The sequence below is a fragment of the Eurytemora carolleeae genome, unplaced genomic scaffold, assembly GCF_000591075.1.
Source record: "Eurytemora carolleeae unplaced genomic scaffold, Eaff_2.0 scaffold2349, whole genome shotgun sequence".
Lineage (NCBI taxonomy): Eukaryota > Metazoa > Arthropoda > Copepoda > Calanoida > Temoridae > Eurytemora > Eurytemora carolleeae.
In genome coordinates this window covers 1-19,603 of record NW_019398236.1, presented here as the reverse complement: position 1 = coordinate 19,603, position 19,603 = coordinate 1, and the positions used below count along the sequence as shown (strand labels likewise).

At 35.5% G+C, this 19,603-nt stretch overlaps 1 protein-coding gene and 1 long non-coding RNA gene across 2 annotated transcripts; both read right to left on the bottom strand.

Moving 5' to 3' along the window:
• Window positions 1-31: 31 nt before the first annotated feature.
• On the bottom strand, window positions 32-10,650 carry LOC111717076 (uncharacterized). The gene is made up of 11 exons (XM_023492591.1): window positions 10,548-10,650; window positions 8,879-8,973; window positions 8,691-8,807; window positions 8,042-8,083; window positions 6,560-6,639; window positions 6,166-6,218; window positions 5,822-5,881; window positions 3,969-4,030; window positions 3,480-3,534; window positions 1,946-2,077; window positions 32-125 (listed from the first exon to the last, which is right to left on the bottom strand). The coding sequence occupies exons 5-11, from the start codon at window positions 6,611-6,613 to the stop codon at window positions 32-34; spliced, it is 510 nt and encodes a 169-aa protein (XP_023348359.1). The 5' UTR covers window positions 6,614-6,639; window positions 8,042-8,083; window positions 8,691-8,807; window positions 8,879-8,973; window positions 10,548-10,650.
• Window positions 10,651-11,358: 708 nt separating this feature from the next.
• Window positions 11,359-12,331, bottom strand: LOC111717075 (uncharacterized). Its single transcript, XR_002768667.1, has 3 exons — window positions 12,257-12,331; window positions 11,547-11,864; window positions 11,359-11,404 (listed from the first exon to the last, which is right to left on the bottom strand). It is a non-coding gene; the product is annotated as an uncharacterized LOC111717075 (long non-coding RNA).
• Window positions 12,332-19,603: the final 7,272 nt, after the last annotated feature.

The window sequence follows — 19,603 nt, the reverse complement described above, 5'->3', positions numbered from 1 at the left end:
ACTTTTGACGTCTCATATAATAACCCCAGATTTACTCTATTTCAGGTAAGTTGGAGTCTATTTGATTATCATTGAGGTCATCCTCAGATTCATCCTCAGTGTTGTCGGATTCTTCTATTTCAGTCCTGAAATAAAGTTAAAAAGGTTAGAATATACTAAATTTATGGTAGTTTGTATACATGTATACATTGTGTACAGCTAACTTAACTTAACATGATGCTTACTTTATAGCACGTTCATTACGATATTACCGATGAATGATAAAATATAGTTTCATAAAAAATATTTATTCACTGAAAAAAATGGTTTCTCGTTTTCATAAGCTTAAAACTACCATTTAGTAAACTTTACGGGGTTACCCACAAAAGTGGAAACTAAAGAGACGACCGTTTGGAATATATTCAGGTGTTCAGTCAGAAACTCAAATTAGACCTTCAAATTTTAGGTCGTCATTTAAAGTCCCATCCTTTGTGGGTAACCATTAACCATGTATCATTATTTAGAGTGTATTATATATAAAATACATAACATACTTTGTAACATGTTGTACAATGTACAATTTTAAAATTCCATCCTTTGTGGGTAACCAATAACCATGTATCATTATTTAGAGTGTATTATATATACAATACATAACATACTTTGTAACATGTTGTACAATGTACAATTTTAAAATTCCATCCTATGTGGGTAACCAATAACCATGTATCATTATTTAGAGTGTATTTTATATAAAATACATAACATGTTTTGTAACATGTTGTACAATGTACAATTTTAAAATTCCATCCTATGTGGGTAACCAATAACCATGTATCATTATTTAGAGTGTATTATATATACAATACATAACATATTTCGTAACATGTTGTACAATTTACAATTTTTGTTTTTAATTACTGACAATTTTTATTTCTCAGTGTTCATTTCTTGGAGAATTAACAAAGAGAGAAAAGAAGTAACATTACATGTGGTTTGGGTCTCTATACGGATAATTTACTGGAAATAATTATTTTTCAGACTCAAACATTTGGTTTTATCTTAACTATGGATCATGAAGGTTTATTGGAGTTTGCAGCAATGATATCATTTTAGTCACGTTATCATTGACAAAAGACACAAATTGGTTTCAAAAGAACAAGATTAGTTTCTCTTTTGGTTCAGGAATAAAAATTAATTTGAAGTTAAGTTAATTTTTCCTTTGTATTATAAATCCATAATGTGTACTGCTCAGGGTTCCTTTTTCAAGCATCTATTTCATTAAAATTTCTGTTTTTCCATTATTTTGAACAGATTGTAATTTTTGTCTCTTTTAGATTAAATAATAAATATATTGATCATCTTCAGACATTTTAAGCTTCATTATTCTATAGATGTGCTCTTTGTTTTAAGCTCAGGTTAATCTAGGATAGGTATTGTAGGATATCTCTCATATTCTGGTTGGATTTCTTAGGGTTCAGGTTCTTCGTTTNCCCCCCCCCCTCCACCCCATCCCTGCAACTTTGCCTTATATTTAATTATTGTAATGTGTATTGCACATATTTTGGGATTAGACATAATTTAAGATAGTTTCTTTACTGAGCGCTGTAAATATTGACAAGTAAGGGGGTCCAGCACTGTGCATAGGACAAGTAAGGGGGTCCAGCCCTGTACATAGGACAGGTACGGGGGTACAGCACTGTACATATGGACAAGTAAGGGGGTCGAGCACTGCGGTTCAAATATTCTGTGTTTTGGTAAAAATGAAGAAAAAATATTGCCAATATTTCTACGACGTACTTTTTAAACTCTTTGAGACCTCTACAGCACCTGAACCTAAAACGTTTTTAAATGAGCTGGATTTTGAAGGCTTATTCATTAAAATTGAGCTACAACCAATTAACATGCATAGAACAACTATCCTATTACATATATCAAGAGCCCCCAAGCTTTTTAAAGGTCAAACCTTTGGTTTTCAGGATCTCCACTCATCATCTTTCTTTTCAAATTAGCAAAGACAGTGCTAACATTCATACCATAATTACAGAGAATCACAACAGGTTCCTCCTCCTCAGGGTAATTTTTCTCCAAAGTTGTTCTAAATAATAATTAATTCAGTGATGACAATTAAACAGTTAAAGGAATTGAGTTTTTGTCACAAACTATGATTTTCTAATCAAAATATCTTTGCCACCCAATGCCGTAGACCTAAGATATTTCAAACTATAAATTCTGTTAGATGAAAGAATCTGAGTTTGAAATATCAAAGGTTTACACCGGCCATTAGGTGGAAAAAATAAAGGTATTAGAAAATCAGAGTTTGTTAGAAAGACTCAATTCCTTTTACCTATTATATACTTTATTTATCTCTGCAGGAAATTCAATCTAATGAATTTATTAGTTGAACTGCGTAAATATAGTTGAACCACTAATTCTTTACTTAAGAACCAGCAAACAAGAAAAGTGATTTGACTATGTCTCCTAGTTTAAGTACTTAAATCACTATTCTATAAATAAATAGAAACTCGTCCTTGGGCAACAGAACTGAGTCTTTGCCACAAACTCTGATTTTCTCATTCCTATATCTTTGCAACCAAATGTCGAAGACCTTCAATATTTCAAACAATATTAGATCAAACAATCTAATTTTTAAATATCAAATGTTCACACCATTATGTTGCAAAGTTATAGGGATTGGAAAATTTTTTAAGTTATGTTCAAAAAGATTTATTTGTATTTATGTGGCACAAAAAAAACGGTGGCACCCATGCATAATGCCTTCACTGGCTCAGCCGGCACTTGTAATATTTTGCCTAATAACATGTTACTTGGAAAAAATCAATGAAATCATGCAGACAATGAATAACGAATATACATGACACTTTTAAATGTCTTCTTCCATAATTTGTTAAGTTGTTTAATACTAATTTTGAAAATCCACGAAAAAAAATTGTAAATCTATAAATATACTTTGCTTGTCTGTCTGTGGGGAACCTCATATGATCCCAGGGAAGGTTTATGAATGCTCAGAATTACAAAAAGTTGTCTCCTAAAGTTTCGTAAAATTTTGAAAATCCATGAAAAAAAATTGTAAATCCGCAGAAACATTTAGTTTTGTTTTATAGAAGAGATAATGCTGAAAGATTGAGCAACTATTTAAACTATAAAAAGGATAAAAAGAAGATGGGCGGGAATCGACCTGATAGTCTAGTTTGACTAAATTCCAATTCATCAAATAATAGTTTGAATGTTTAATATCTTTGTAATTTTTAACATTAATAAGTCATACAATATTTATTTGTTACACTCTTTGTTATTCATTAATTATTGGAACTCAAAGATAAAATCAAGCTGATTCAAGGCAAAAATTGTGCAGGAACTGTTGCATAAAATGTTATCAATTATTTTACAAGTCGAAATAACTTGGCAAACCTGAACAAGGCAAAATGTTACTAAGCGATATTCAGTAAATGATACACAATAAACATAGTTTGAATTACCTAAGAATATCATGAAGGTTGCCTGCGTCGCATTCGATATATTCTGGCTGGGGTCCTGACCATGATTTGACATTTTTCTGACTTTTGATATTTTTTATTGTTTTTTCTTTTTTATACTTATTAATAAACTAATAAAATGATTGGGCTCAACTTTGCTTTAGAACCTGGGATGTCAAAAGGCGCTCAAATGTTTGTAAATGTTCTTTCATAGCTATCACTTAACTTTTTGCCTAATAGAGTTAAAGGCCCTGTATATAAAGGGTATAATCTAAATAATTGTACCTGAGCTATTCATTCTGCATTAATAAGATTTTTGTTCTAAATGCAAACTTCATGTTGTCAATGAAACAGGTTGGTTAAATTATATTCCCATGATTGAGTTAATTGGAATAAATAAAATCTATTCCAGGTCATTCTCCTATACTGAGTTATTTCTGATCGACAGGATCAGTGTTAATGATTTGTTCATTGAGAAACTAGAAAAATTGCCTATGACAGGGTGATGCTTAGGTCCATCAGCCTTTACAGGGGATCCATATAGGTCTTCAAATCTAAAAAATTATTAATTTTCATTATATTCTTAATTACAATGGTGATTCTATACAATTAATTGTTGTTTTTGATTTACTCAAATAAAAGAGAAACCAGGCAAAAGGGCTTGAAAATGAGATATTTTCAGTTAGTCTAGATTGAGACATTTATGTTTTAAGCAAAAATAAACAACTCAGAACAGGCTCAATTTATAAACAAGGCTCTCTGGAACGCTTTCTCATGTGACTAATAACACTTTCGGATTTCTGCTCAAAGGAAGCAGCAAACTTATTCACAAAAGTTGAAAATTCTCCATTTGTACCAGGTTGAGTGATGATATGACAGTTTTACTCTAACCCATTCACCCCTGACCCTTTAGTAACATTAAATTCAACCTAAAGTCTGGCCGCGTCAACCTTGTTGCACTGGCTAGTCCTATTGAGTGTCTGCTTTATTTACCCAATGTCCGGTTATTTCTGATCGACAGGATCAGTGTTAATGATTTGTTCATTGAGAAACTAGAAAAATTTCCTATGACAGGGTGAAGCTTAGGTCCATCAGCCTTTCTTAGGGGTCCATATAGGTCATCAAGTCTAAAAAAAATATGCTTTTCTTTATATTCTAAATTACATGTCTTATTAACTTGAAATGAACATCTCATTTAGAAGTGTGATTCTATGCAAATGCATTATTTTTGATTTACTCAAATAAAAGAGGAACCGACCAAAAGGGCTTGAAAATGAGATATTTTCCGTTAGTCTAGATTGATACATTATGTTTTAAGCAAAACTAAACAACTCAAAACAGGCTCAGTTTTAAAACAAGACTCTCTGGAACGCTTTCTCATGTCACTAATAACACTTTTGAATTTCTGCTCAAAGGAAGCAGCAAACTTATCCACAAAAATTAAAAGTTCTCCATTTGTACCAGGTTTAGTGGTTTTAACTTCATGACAGTTTTACTCTAACCAGAGCCATTTTATTCAACCATTAAATGTTCACTCAAGCTAATCAACTTTCCAGATTTGCAGACCAAAATTGGCGCATTTTTATTAGATAAAATTTAAGTAAATATAAAATAACATTTGTAAAAATAAATAAAAAATCAACCATGATTCTGTGTAAGCCCCTTCAAAAATAACTGCCAAAGGACGGAAATGTATGTAGCATTCATATAGAATCACCATGTACAGTGTACAGTGTACATTCAAAGAAACATATGTTCTTCTACCTTTAAAGTAATTGCCTGTATCTATATTAAGGGTGTGACATTTTTCTGAAACTATTTTACAGAAGATGAAAAGTATTCTACTAGTAATACTAACTGTCATGTTTATTAAATGCATTTTTCACAAATTTTAAAAATGACAGTTTGAAAGGGGGTTTAATGATAAAAATATGTGAAAAAATCACTAGTATAAGAGAAAATGAAAATTTTAAAAAACTTATCATTGGAACAGTGTTGAATCTCCTAATTCAAAATAATTTAAAGTATTGAAAATATTGAACTTTGACCGAGTTGGGTCGAAAAAACACTTTTTTGAATACTTGAAGAAATTTGTTAGAGAAAAAACGATTTTTGACCATAACTTAGTCTTACCCAATTTTCAATATTTTTTCAATTCTGGTTTTCAAGCCTTTTCCATGGATACTCATATTAATTTTTCATTTTCACTTACTCAACTGACTTTTACTCAATTTGTATCATTGAATCCTACTTAAGAGGCGCATTTTTAATTTTGTGAAATATGTATTTTTTAAAACATTTAGCGCATTGGAACTTTGAATTCATACAAATAATAAAATATCTACCTCATGTCACGATGTTTCTCGGTAAACTCTATAACATTCTTTGAATTTCTCAGGTTCTCGCTGCATCCATTTTTACCATTAAACTTTTAAACACTTTTTTATGACAGAAACCTTTACACATGCCTGTTAAAAGGATCTCAATTTTTATCAAAAAAGTGCCAAATGGTTCCACCCTTCATTAAATGCCAAAAAAAAGATATTGATTTTCTGGAGGGTTTTCAAGTTTCAAACTAGTTTTCATCGGTATCTTAGGTTTAATAACAAATATATTGATTTTATTGGAGGCGTTTTCAAGTTTAAAACTAGTTTTCATCGGTATCTTAGGTTTAATAACAAATGGATTCCTGAGTTTAGGAAAGACAAAGGAGTAAGGTTCTGCTTCCATTCTTTTCTGCCACTAAATAAGAGACAGTTATAAACTTATACACTGAATCTATTATTTGTAATTACAAACAGGAGTCTTTTTTAATAATCATTCCTTTTTTTGTGACTGACAAAAATTATATTAAAACTTTTTTGGGGGGGGGAGGGGAGTATAAGAAAGGATCTTTCTTTATAATTCTTTTTGATATTTCATTTTCCTCAAACCCTAAAATTACCCCATAGAATTCTTAGAAAATGTTTGCTGTGCGTATGGGGATCTTTAACATGTTAAAGTAATTAAACCAATATATCTATATGAGATATGGAATTTAGTTAAGGGTTTGATATGGTTTCAACAGAAAAATTTAGACACACCTCTGGAAAAGTGCTGTTATAAATTGAAAGTATTGCTTCATTTCTAATTGCCATCCACACATGACGATCGATAGTTTTACCTGAAATAAAAGAAAGACATATATATATTTATCAAAAAGTGGAAAGCTATAAATATTTCATATTTAATCTTGTTAACACACTTTTAACATCAGTGGCGCAAGTAGAGGGAGGACAAACCTGATTCAGCCCCTCCTTCCCCCCTTCTTTCCACTCTACTGATCATGATTGTGGACCAACTTTAACAAATTGTGTTAATTAAGTGCAAAAATAAATCATTTCTTTTGGAGGTTTGTGCATAATTGCTAATACAAATCCTACTATTTTCACTCTTTGAACTTGAATAAAGTAACATAGATGGCTAAGAAGGTCTCCCCCCCCCATAAAGTATGCATTGTGTTACAAAGCAACTTGTAAGTCGTTAAATCACTCATTAAGTGAAATGGGTTTGTACAGGGTGTCCCACGAAACATGACAGCTGATAAATAGTTTAGAATGTCTTCTTCCATACTTTGTGAAGTTGTATAATACCAAAGACAATAATAAAAATATTATATATAGCAAAGTAAAGTATATTTGAGCAACAGATTTTCTAAACGAAATAAACTGCACAAAGCCTTAAATATTTAATACAGTGTATGGAAGACGACATTAAAAACTATTTACCAACAGTCATGTTTCGTGGGACACCCTGTATACTCTGCACAATTGTTGTGCCTCTTGTTTGCATTGCAGACTATTTAAAGTTATAACTTAATCCAGTGTTTTCTGGTTATCACTGTATAACGAACTTATTTTTTCTTTTCACAAAATCTTTATATTATAATTATGGATTGAAAGATTTTAACTTAACTAAACACAACTGAGGCCGAATTTAAAGAATTTGAGCCGCGGCTTGAATTATAGACGTGGCTTAAATATCGTCGGTCCCAGTTAAAATTGTAATCAATGTTTCCAGATTTAAGCCGGCGCTCAATTGAAACCGGTTTTAGGCTCAAATTCATTAAATTTCAAGTAACCCTCCATTTACATCAAGTGGCATTTCCAATTCACATAAATACCCTTAAACCTTTGACTGATCAAGGTTGATGGAGATATCCTTGTAATTATTGAAACCTTTACACTCCATTTTTCCAGTATAATTTGCATACAATTAATTAGATGAGAAAAATCCCGTATTCTCCGCTGTCAATGATCTGACAAGTTTAAAGTGTACTCTTGTGAATCGGACATGCCACTCTAGAAATTGAAGTTCTTTACAATTTATACTGTGACAGTCCATTTAAAGTAAAAAATGGCAAACGTGAAGAAAATTGCAAAACAAGCTAATCAGAATTCAATCTCAAAAGATTTTTAATGTAATATTTCTTTTCCTGAAAATTTAAACTTTTTGTAAAACTGCTCTTGTGTTTGTGTACAGGATCAGTGTATTCTGATCAAAACTATTTTAACTTTATGATTTACCATTTTTGTCAGAATCTGCAGACTCAGCTACCTTCTCAACGCCTAAATATTTAATTTTGTCACTAAGGTTTACCTAAGGTATTTCACGTTCAGTAAAAGAGAATTCTAAAAAAGATATTTTATCGCCAAGTTTCTTTCCTGATCAAATATTTTCTTAATGTGAAGCCCCAGTATCCATACACTATAATTTTCCCCCATTTTGTTGTTAAATGGATTTCGCCTCGATCTTAGAGGGGTGTGTACTGTGTACAGTGTATTTTATTATGTAACAATAATTTATTTTCCCTTTCGTGTGAAGGAAGTTTTTTTACAGGAATTTCATCAAGTTGGGTTGTCTTTAGGAGAAAATGATAATTTTTCACTTTTCCTTGGGCTTAAAAGCGACTATGGGGACTTACTGAATGTTTATAAGAATCTGTTACAGTTGAAAAAATTTAAAAAAATTGGACATTCTGTTCATTTAATTTTATACTTTTCAGCAGTGTTCACCCAAAAATATATTTATCTCCCTTAAAAATCATTTGCTTTCAAAATTCAGCGCATAAAACTAAAAAAAAAATTGGGAATGATTTGAAGAAAATATACACCCTTGTATAATTATGCATTGGAGCTGTGTAGTGTGCATGTCAGGACACATGAATAATTTTACCCCTGTCAGAGGCTGGAGATTCTCCACTTCTATCGCCTGCAAGCTCTCGTATCCATTCAGCTCTGAAGGATTCTAAAATTTTGCCAGGATATGCAGACTCAGCAATCTTCTCAATACCTAAACATTCAATTTTGTCACAAAGGTTTACCAACATGAAAACATTGGAGATTAAGAACGAATTCTCATACCTCGTTCATAAAATGGAATCTCGTCGATGAACACATGATGATTTTTGTACTCCTCCTTACACAGAATAAAGGAGACCAACTCAAACAAAGTTAATCTACAATTAGGTTTTATTAATGTATGTTATTTGTTTATTTTTCTCTGGATAAATTTAGTTTGAGTATTATATCTTCCAAGTGTTATTTTTCTTTCACCCTTAAAAACAAATTCAAAAGGAACGCTCTTTAGGAGGGACTGTTATAGGCGCAATTGCAAGTGAGCCTTCATTTGTAGACTGGCATGTCGGATTCACAACAGTACCCTTTTAACATTTGACTGATTAAGAAATAGCTGATCAAAGATGACTGATCAAGGATGACTGATCAAGGATGACTGATCAAAAATGACTGATCAAGGATGACTGATCAAGGATGACTGATCAAGAATGACTGATCAAAAATGACTGATCAAGGATGACTGATCAAGGATGACTGATCAAGAATGACTGATCAAGGATGACTGATCAAGGATGACTGATCAAGGATGACTGATCAAGGATGACTGATCAAGGATGACTGACTACAGAAACGCTGTTTAGATTTTAAAAATATTAATTAAATCGCAGAAAGTCAGTTTCCCGGAAAGGAACTGAGTTCTTGCCACAAACCCTGATTTTTTAATCGCTATATCATTGCAACCCGGTGTCGTGACCTGCTTTGATATTTCAAACTATAAACTCTGCTAGATCAAGTAGTCTGAGTTTAAAATATAAAAGGTTTACACCGCCAGGTTGAAAAGATATATGGATTTTTAAAATAGAGTTTGTGGCTATAACTCAGTGATAAACACATTGAGTTCTCTACCCCCTGGTTTACAGGATACTGATGTACATCAGGCCCCTTTACATGGAAATTGGAATGTCACTTCACATTTTGCACACAGTCCCTTTCTGGAACTACAGCTAATACATGGTTCTATATTACATTTCTGAGAGATAGACAACATAGAGGTTTGTAATACTAGAATTAAAGAAGTATAAATTACGATCAGAAGTTTGCCATTTTGGCTTAGTAGAGTTCATAGATTTATTATATTTGTTTTACTAACATATTTTGTGATTTCATTAGGGTCTCAAAATAGGAAAATTCTTTAAAAAGATTAAAATCTACCAGAAGTTTTGCAACAAAGCCAAACTTTATAATACCTATATCTTTTCAATCAAATGGTGTAAACCTTTGATATTTTAAATTTAGACACTTTTATCTAACAGAATTCATAGTTTGAAATATTAAAGGTCTACGACATCGGGTTGCACAGATATAGAGATTCAAAAATCAGAGTTTGTGATAAAAACTCAATTCCTTTAACGAAATAATAAGAAGGACCAGTATAATTTATTTAAACCAAAATAAGGTATCTCTTAATATAAAATTAAAATAAAAAAATGTTTTTTTTTACTTTTCCTATAATCTTTATATGAATTTTTTCCAAGCCTCTAACTAATGTTCATTGGTCGGAAATAGTACGTTGATTTTGAAATTGTCCAAAAATGTCAAAATTTAATCATAATGAGAGCTGTTTTACCTTGAAAAGCGTTTATTTTGACACCTTGTATTTATCTTAAATTAAGATTATTGCTTTATTATCAAAGATATAATTTTTATCATCTGACTATAAAAATAATCAACTTGCCCTTCTGTTGCTCTGTTTCCTGATTTTTCATACTCTTCTACCAGATCACTCACACCACACACCTCAAGTAACAAGACATTATGAAAATATGCATCAATAAAAATTCATTAAAGGGAATGTTCTTGTAATTTCATATGACCTTTCATTACAGGAGTTTCATGCCTGATTTACAACTGAACCATTTTGTAAAATTTATCTGCTGCTGCTGCTAGGGAGATGAAAAGAACCTTGCGACCAAATTCCCCTATTTCTGCAACAAATATTTTCTTTTGCTTGAATGCTCATTATTGTAATCTAATCTTTTACAAAACAAAAATTATAAATCATATTATTTTTAAATGACTAGATTTGTTATGGTTTAGACTAATAAAGGAGGTAATGATATTTTTTCACTTTATTCTTCAGAAAGACATTTTTATTTTTATTTATTCAAATTTATCAAATTAACCTTTATCCATGGTATTAACAGAGTTCCAAGTCGTACGTCAATAAAGCCATATCCTTGTGAGTAACCAAACACAAGGAAAATTTTCAATTTTTAAGACACAACTTAAAATTTTAAAATTATGCCTTTTTAATAACTATGAATGAATATGAAAAAACATTACTTCCTCTATTGGAATTGCTACGTAATTTGGAATTTTAGACTTTCTCTCTATTTTCCGTAGCGATCATCCCTAAAGCTTTAGGATTGAACAATTTTCAGGGGTGAACAGTCACTCTATGGCTCACTCCTGTATCCACCCCTGGTGGTCACTAGTCAGCCTATCATAATATGTATTGGAGTTCAATCAATGTATTCAAATATTTGTATTTCCTTGATTGGCAGCCTTTTTACTTAAATCCAGGGCTTTTCTCTAAATATAAAATTATCTTTTTTTCTGAAAAACAGCATTAATATTCTACAACTAATCTATAATCCAAATATTAAATAACACTTTTTTCACTTCATATCTTAATGCTATAATCTATTAGCTTAATATAAATGTAATTTCTTACCTTCAGTAAAAGCGTCTTCCCAGTCCCGTAATCAGCAGAGAAAATAGCACGCAAACAACTCAAAGCTTCAAGTTGCCCTTTTCTCAACCAGATCCAACTTTCAGGTGCTTCACTAGAAAGTCCTGATTCACTTCCAGTAATTGCGTAGTCATTGAGCTTTCGGTTCTCTGATGGTGTTAAACTCCATGGGCTTGGGTTCTTCATGATCATTGTAAACCCAAGTATTCTGGTGATAAGATTGGTGTACTCATGATTACTGATATGTTCTGCCGGGAATTTTTGCAAAACATTTGTCAACCATTCTTCAATGTTTTCCAGCTTCCTGTTAGACAAAAGTTGGAATGTTTGTTTTAACAGCATATATGTAAATAATGTGAATAATTGGCTTTCGGCAGGGTTAATTAATAATTTAGTTATAAATAGTGAAAACATGTGTTTAGTGAAGTCAATTGGAAAATTACGACTTTTTAGTGGCTTTTAGCTTATAATTTGGAAAATTTCAGATTTTAATGTCTTAATCAACAGTATTTTTTTTTACAAAATAAATATTTAATGAAAGTGTTTTTTTCGAAAATATAGACTTTCTCTTTTTTGGTCTGAGCTAGCCAAAAATGTCAAAACAAATTTGTATTCAAGTAGAAAGAGAAGCGTCGACCATTTATTTGATTAATAATTTGCTATAACATTGTTTTCAAACCAATGATCCACACTTTCCTTTCGTCAATAATGTAATTTATGCAGTGAAGACAGCATCCGCAGTTCTCTTTAATTTTCTCCTGATTTGTNCTGCCAGCTCCTCAGCAGCAGAACCAGCTACACTCTCCTTCAAGCTCCTCATCCTCTTCAGCTTACCAGGTCTTGGGTTCTTTTTCCTCTTCACCCCTGACCTCATCTTAGGAGCAGGCAGAGCAGGAACATCTCCTTTCCACTTAGTCCTCTCTTCATACTCCCAGTCAGAGGAGAGCTTGGTCAACCATCCAACCCTCATCCTTCTCACCTTCAACTCCTCCTCACATCTCTTCAACCCCTCCGACTCCTCCTCCAGTGAATGGAGAACTGCTGACTTCAACCTCTTCTCCGTCTCACTTACAACCGGAGCTTTTTTGTCCATAACACTCCGGTAGCATAACCGCATAGCATCATACAATCCTCCGTAAAACCTCTGGAATCCTATATCCTTCTCCATCCTTACGAAGAACTTGCTCATCTCATGCGGGTTCATCCTGGCCCATTCCAACAGAGACCATCGCTGGCATCTTCCTGTCAATGAACACTTCTCACCAATCTCCTTACTCTTAACCCTGCTCATATCCAGTTCCAGCAGAGGGATCTTCAATCCCTCAGGTCTCTCCCATCCTCTGAAACCCCTTGCTGAACCTGACCAATCTTGCTTTTCCAGCTCTTCAGGATCCAGTCCGAACCTAGCATACTCCTTATCGTCATCTCCAGGTACTTCTAGCCTCTTCCCTTTGGACCAAGTATATCCAGCCTCTGCAAGAGTAGTAATCTGGAACAAAAACCACTCCCTGGCCTCTAACAGATACCGGCAGCCTCCAGACGTCGGGCTGGGCCACTTTCCTAGGATCCTGGACCACAGGAGCACCAAAGGAGGAGAGAACTCACACAACTTCTCCCGCTCGTCCCTATATCTCAAAGACAGAATCATCTCCTCTCTCGTCTCGGCTTCTTCCTCTGCTTTCTGCTGATACTCCACCCCCTCCAATGATACCATCAGGAACTCTAAGAACCAATCTGCAGCCTCCTTCTGGTTGCATTTCAAGTACCTGCATAGCACCTCTGGATCCGGGAAAACATCTCTTAACATCAGACCAGACAGAATGTTGTAAGTCATGAACCCAAACTGAATATCCCCCAGCGCATAACATCTCAGGGACTCCTGGATCAGGTTCCATCTTTCTCCCCACCAATCATCTCCCGTAGAAATAGTCTTGTTTAAAACCTGTACTCCCATAGCTGTCATGTTCCTCAATCTAGAAAACTTCATACCAATCATAGGACGAGAGACTAGTTCCTTAACTCCACTCAGATCAGAGAACTTCTCCAGGTACAAGTACAACACAGGAGATCTCGGAACAGGAGAACTCAGAACAGGAGATCTCATCAGGGGAGAAGTACATGTAGAATCAGCTTTCAGAACAAGAGATCTCATCAGACCAGGAGATCTATTTAAATCAGAAGATCTCATCAGATCAGGAGATCCCATCAGATCAGGAGATCTCATCAGATCAGGAGGTCTCGGAACAGGAGGTCTCAGAATAGGAGCTCTCAGAACAGGATATCTCATCAGCTCAGTAGATCTCAGAACAGGAGATCTCAGAATAGGAGATCTCATCAGGCCAGGAGATCTTACCAGATCAGGAGATCTCATCAGACGAGGAGATCTCAGAACAGGAGATCTCATCAGACCTGAAGATCTCTTTAAACCAAAAGATCTCATTAGCCCAGAAGATCTCAGAACAGGAGATCTCAGAATAGGAGATCTCATCAGGCCAGGAGATCTTACCAGACTAGGAAAACTCTTTAAACCAGGAGATCTTAGAACAAAAGACCTCATCAGACCAGGAGATCTCTGGCCAGGATCAATTAGTAGCTTTCCAGCTACACACCTGCCCTCGCGAAACACCAAAACCGACCAAAAACTGATATATCACCACTATCATCACTAGGCTCTTCTTCCTCCAGTTCAGGTTCAATAATCAGAGCTGAACACTTCCCAGGTTCAGGATTCCTCATCATCTCACAAATACCCATTATCTCAGCACTACTTATCAGCTCAGGATTACCATTCTTCTCAGGATCGTCATTCTTCTTAAAATTACTGTCACTCCCTTTTAAATCCTCAGTCCGTCTAAAATAATTAATTTTCTTAAAACTATCAGCTTTATCCAAGCCATCATCGTTCCTAAAATCCTCATTCCTCTTACCATCGTCATTCTTCTTAAAATTTTCAACCTTGTCAATCTTGATCAAAAACTCTTTCTGGTTAAGCTTAGCTCTCCAACTTTGTGATACAGGGTCCATTAGTAGCTCTGCTACACCCCTGCCCGTTTTAGCCAAAGTAACGGAAAATGTATCAGTTTCAGTACTCTTCGTCCGTTCAAGGCATTCATCATTTCTGAACTTTGCACTAGAAACTTTCGCTTTAAATACTCCATAGCCGTCCTTGCTAGTGTTTCTATCCAGGGCTGTGCTGAGACCACGGTTTGGAGAATTACACTCCACTGCATTTACAACCACACTCCCATGTTCCATCTCAACATTCATATCCTCAAACATTCTCTCTCTTATCAAAAACACTGCATTCGACATTTTAGCATGTTTTCCATCATTTCCTCTAGTGAAGGATTTATGTGGTCCGGCAAAAATCAACCTTGATCCATAAATATCCTTGAAAGGACTCAGATATACAGCTACCCCGGATGGTAAGACCTTGATCAACACAGGATCCAGATTAGTATTCTTTATTCCCAGCAAAAGGTGAACTTTAGAACCTCCTACCTTCTCTGGGAGTGCATGAACCTTCTCTTTATCCTCAGCCTGGTCCAGATATTCCTGACAAATCTCTGTTAGATCATAAGTTCCAAATCCTCCCGTAACATCATCCATACCTACGCAGACCACTTCATGATATTCTCCTCTTTCTCCAGGTCCCAAGTTGAACCTGAATGTTCCGTGATTTGATCTAACCTTGCTCCCTCCTACCACAGTGAGATTTGTAGGATTATTTGATACCTTTTGCAATCCCTCCTTCTCTGCCAAGGATCCGTCAATGATATGGATATTTGCTCCCCGATCAAAAAACACCAGAGCTTCCGAACTCCCAATCTTGATGGTTTGCATTAAATAACAAGAATGTTCTGCTACTTCATGTATGATCTTCTCCGGAGATACAGTATCTATCCTTCCAGTCTCTGAATCTATTGGTTGAGCTGGTATATTCTCAAACTTCTTCTGATCCCATCCCAGCGCATTAGCTCCAGGTCCCATAGAAAACACTCGGAAGGTATAATTCACAGCAAACTTGATTGATGCATCTACAATTATTGTGCCTAACTTCCCCAGGTACTGCTCCAGGTCCTTCTTGATCTCGTTAAATGGAGCCCTCATCGCTGCATGCTCCTTCTTCCTGCAGAAAAACACAGACAAAGGGGCTAGATTCTCAGGTTGAGCCCAGACTGCACAACCTTGACACTTCAGAGTTTCAGGGATCTTTGCTTCAAAACTACATCTCCGGTTCACACATACATCCTTAGGAGCCATGCAAGAATAACAAATCCGTCCCTTCTCCATCTTATTCCATCTATCTCCAGGGCTCAATGAAAAAAATTCTGCACACGTACTCATCTCATGTTGATGATTTGATAGAGGACATGGAAACTTTAAGCCGGCCCGGTACCACTTAGTGTTAGTGAATTTTGTTGCAAAAACTGTGTTGTTCATCTCTCCCTCCAACCTACCAGTTTCAACTTCCTCCACTTTATGAGCTGATTTCGCCTTGGTTTTGGGAGATCTTGGTGATCTTGTACCTCTAGGAGATCTGGTTCCACTGGAACGTTCTGTCTCTCTCGAACCCTCACTCTTATTCCTCTCAATAATACACAAGTTCTTGAAAACCTGGTATGCCACCTCTCCCACAGGATTTTTATAATCTAAACCAGCTCTGGTCATCTCTGTAATCCAATCAGAATACGTCTCAGCTGGCAAAACCAGGGATAAACTACTCAGGGTTGCCCATGAATATACACAATTCTCTAATTCAAGCTTGTCAATCTCTCCTACCTTGGATAACCTCTCCATCCTTTGCAGAGCTCCAGATATACTGGCGTAGAATGCAAACCTTTGAGTACTGTTGTTTGGATACGGTTTTGCTCTCCTGTTAAGATCATTTACAATATCACTGATGATCCTGGACACACCACCGTAATTGGTGATCAACCATCTCTTCATCTCAGGATAGGAATCCGACATATTTATTAACTTGTTCTTTATCTCCTCTGATAAATGCTTGTTGTACATCCTGTTAGCCTTCTGAGTTGAATTACCCCAACCCAAGTAGGCTATCTCAGCAGCTTCCAGGAATTCATAGACTGTCATCGTCGCATTATCTGAGAAGATCCCGACATCCGCAGTATCACCCTTGGAAGTATTGATACTATGAACCTCTGCTGTACTGTACATCTCCTCTACCTTTAGACACCAGTTCTCTGCATAATCTAGGAATTCATTAACTTTGTCACAGTACTCATATTCAATACCAGAGAAGGTTACATACTTCTGTAATGATTTCTGTATACTTCCTACAGCAGAGTGTACAGCAGGTACATCAACTGTCTTGTACTTCTTTATCAACGATATATCCACAGGATTCATCCTCAGGTCCACTGACACAATTTGCCTCAGTTGTTTTCTTGCACGTTCGATGCTCTTCCACTCTCATCCTGTTCACAGCTAGACCAGGAGAACTATCAGCAATCACCTCTTGTATAGAACTGACAATTTCCGCAGGAACATCAGTAGGAACCTGAGAAGACAAATGTACAAACCATTCCTGAATCATCTCAACCTTCTCATCTAATTTAATATCCAGTCCAGTTACACTTGATTCCAATCTACTCATCCTCTGACTATCCATCTCCAACTGTTCCCATACTTTAGAATTACTGGATTCCAAGATTCCAACCTTCTCCTGTAATTCTTGATACATCGCCTCCGCTCCTTGCACCGTTGTGGATAGTTTGCTCATCCCTTTGAGCAGATTATCAACCTTCTCCTCAGTAATACCTTGACGCTGTCTCATCAACTTTGTCCATTGATCCATTTGACTATCATCATTTAAACTTCCTGCAGATAATCTTGAAATCACTTCTTCAAGAGACCCATTCACATTTAACTCTAGTGCTCTCCGGATTCTTCCTCCTTCAGGTTGAAAAATTCTAGGAGTATTTAGGCTGGGTTGGACTGATTCCGATTGAACAGACTCTGTCCCTCCCACTCCTGTATTACTACCATGTACACCATCAGGTTGCAAATCATTTTCCATTCCTGGGCAGAGAGGAATAATTCCTGGTTGAACAGAACCCGTACTTCCCACTCCTACAGCATTACTTCTTCTAGGTACACCATAATCATCTCTTGCATCCACTTCACTCCGACCTGGGGTATTATGAGTATGTGAATCCCGTATCAGGTTTGGCCTAGCAGATCCGAGTTCTGATGTCACAGATCTCGATCCTACCATTGCTCCATTACTCCTAGACTCACTCTGAGTTTCTCCCCCCCTGTAAATGGGTGCAGATACAACGCTGTATGGTGATGATCCCCCTATAGGTTCCTCATTATGAAACACATAATCTAAATCACAACTTCTGATCATCATATCATGATACTCTTCACCAGGTTCTCGGGCTGGTATATGTTCATCCTGTTGCTGGGGTAGACCAGAGGACTCCCTGGATACTTGCTTGGCTCTCTTCCTGATCCAATTCAATCTATCCTTGAGGTTGCCCAGTTCCCCCACCAATACTAAATCTCCTTTTGTAACCAAAACTTCTGAGATTTTCAGATCAATATTCCCTAAGAAGGCCTTATGCTTTATCTCAATAACATCCATCGTCTGCGGAATAGAACATGCCAATTCCCCCCACTTAATAATCTCATGTTTAAGTTGGGAAAAATCATCTCTCAGTTTTGCATCAATAGAATTTCAAATAGGCCGTGACCTAGTACGGACCCTGGTTTCAAACTGCGTTCCCCTCCCACTCGCCAGGTTATCATCAATAAACCCCGTAACATTAATGTGAGGAGTAGACGCATATCTATTGGAATCAATCTCATCAAATCGGGTAAATCGTGCGGCTTCAGGCAAATTTAAGGTACTGCTCAGTCTATCCCCTTCCCCCTCTGAAGTAGACCTCCTTCTTCCTGCGCCCCGCATGGCAAATAAGAAATGAGCTCAATTAAATGTACCCAACTTAGACTAACCCCCCATAAATTTCCAATCTGGCATTTATAGAAGACTAAGTAGGTTAACTTAAGCCCAATTCAATCAATCCATCACCATATTACACCCCACTCAAGTAGTTTAAGCAGATATATAGGGATTATCAATTCAATCTCAAATAACAGAGTTATTCCACTCAGTCACCTGATATATTTTTCCAATCTGGCAAACATATCAGGGATGAGAAATATCTCAATAAATAAAGCTCAACCAATTGTTATCATCTCATAATCAACAATCACTATCAGGATTTATCAATTATTCTCAAGTAGAGGTATCCTCCTCACTCACTAAATATATTTTTCCAATCTGGCAAATATATTAAAGGTAGGGTAATAGCTCAATAAATCGTGCATCTCAAATCAGGTCCAATATTCATCCCTTCGAGATATTGATCTAGAGGGTATTAATGGTGAACCCCGAATCTTGAATCAACTGCTTTCATTCAATCATCCAAGCATAGCAATCCATTCTCAATGCATAAGAAAAAGTGCTCTCAAGGTTCCATAGTAACCCCTCCCAATATGGATCAGGTGGGTACAATTGGATCAGAATAAAAACTAATATCTTAACGTAGACTTGATTCACTCAGTCCTTCACTATATTTTTCCAACTTGGCCAATATACTGAGAACGAGAAATAAAATCCAGCGTATAAACTTAGTTAAGCGCCCTGTCTCAATTTATCAGATATAGATCTAATAAATGATAAGGGTTAAGACTATAAAAGGCTCTCAATTTAACAAAGCTTTCTTGTAAGCTTATTCCTACATCAAACCGTATATTTTCCAATTCAGGCAATGTAACGGCAACGAGAAATATACTTGAAATTTTGCTCAATTATTAGGCTTAATCAGATAAACGGCACCCTATAGGGTTGCGATTGAATGTTACGCGACTACACGTTTTTCCTAAAGACCTTTATGAAAGCTTTATAAGTACCGTGCGGTATATCTCAGGATTGGATTGTAAGACTTCATCTTCCGACTACTCTCCATAATGAAAGACAAGCAGGATAAGTTCCGATTCTTTATTCA

Coding starts and splice junctions, on each gene's coding strand:
- LOC111717076 (XM_023492591.1), bottom strand. CDS start 6,613: ATGGCAATTAGAAATGAAGCAATACTTTCAATTTATAACAGCACTTTT. Junction 6,219..6,559: donor ATAACAGCACTTTTCCAGAG/GTGTGTCTAAAT, acceptor TCTCTTATTTAG/TGGCAGAAAAGAATGGAAGC. Junction 2,078..3,479: donor AACCTTCATGATATTCTTAG/GTAATTCAAACT, acceptor ATTATTATTTAG/AACAACTTTGGAGAAAAATT.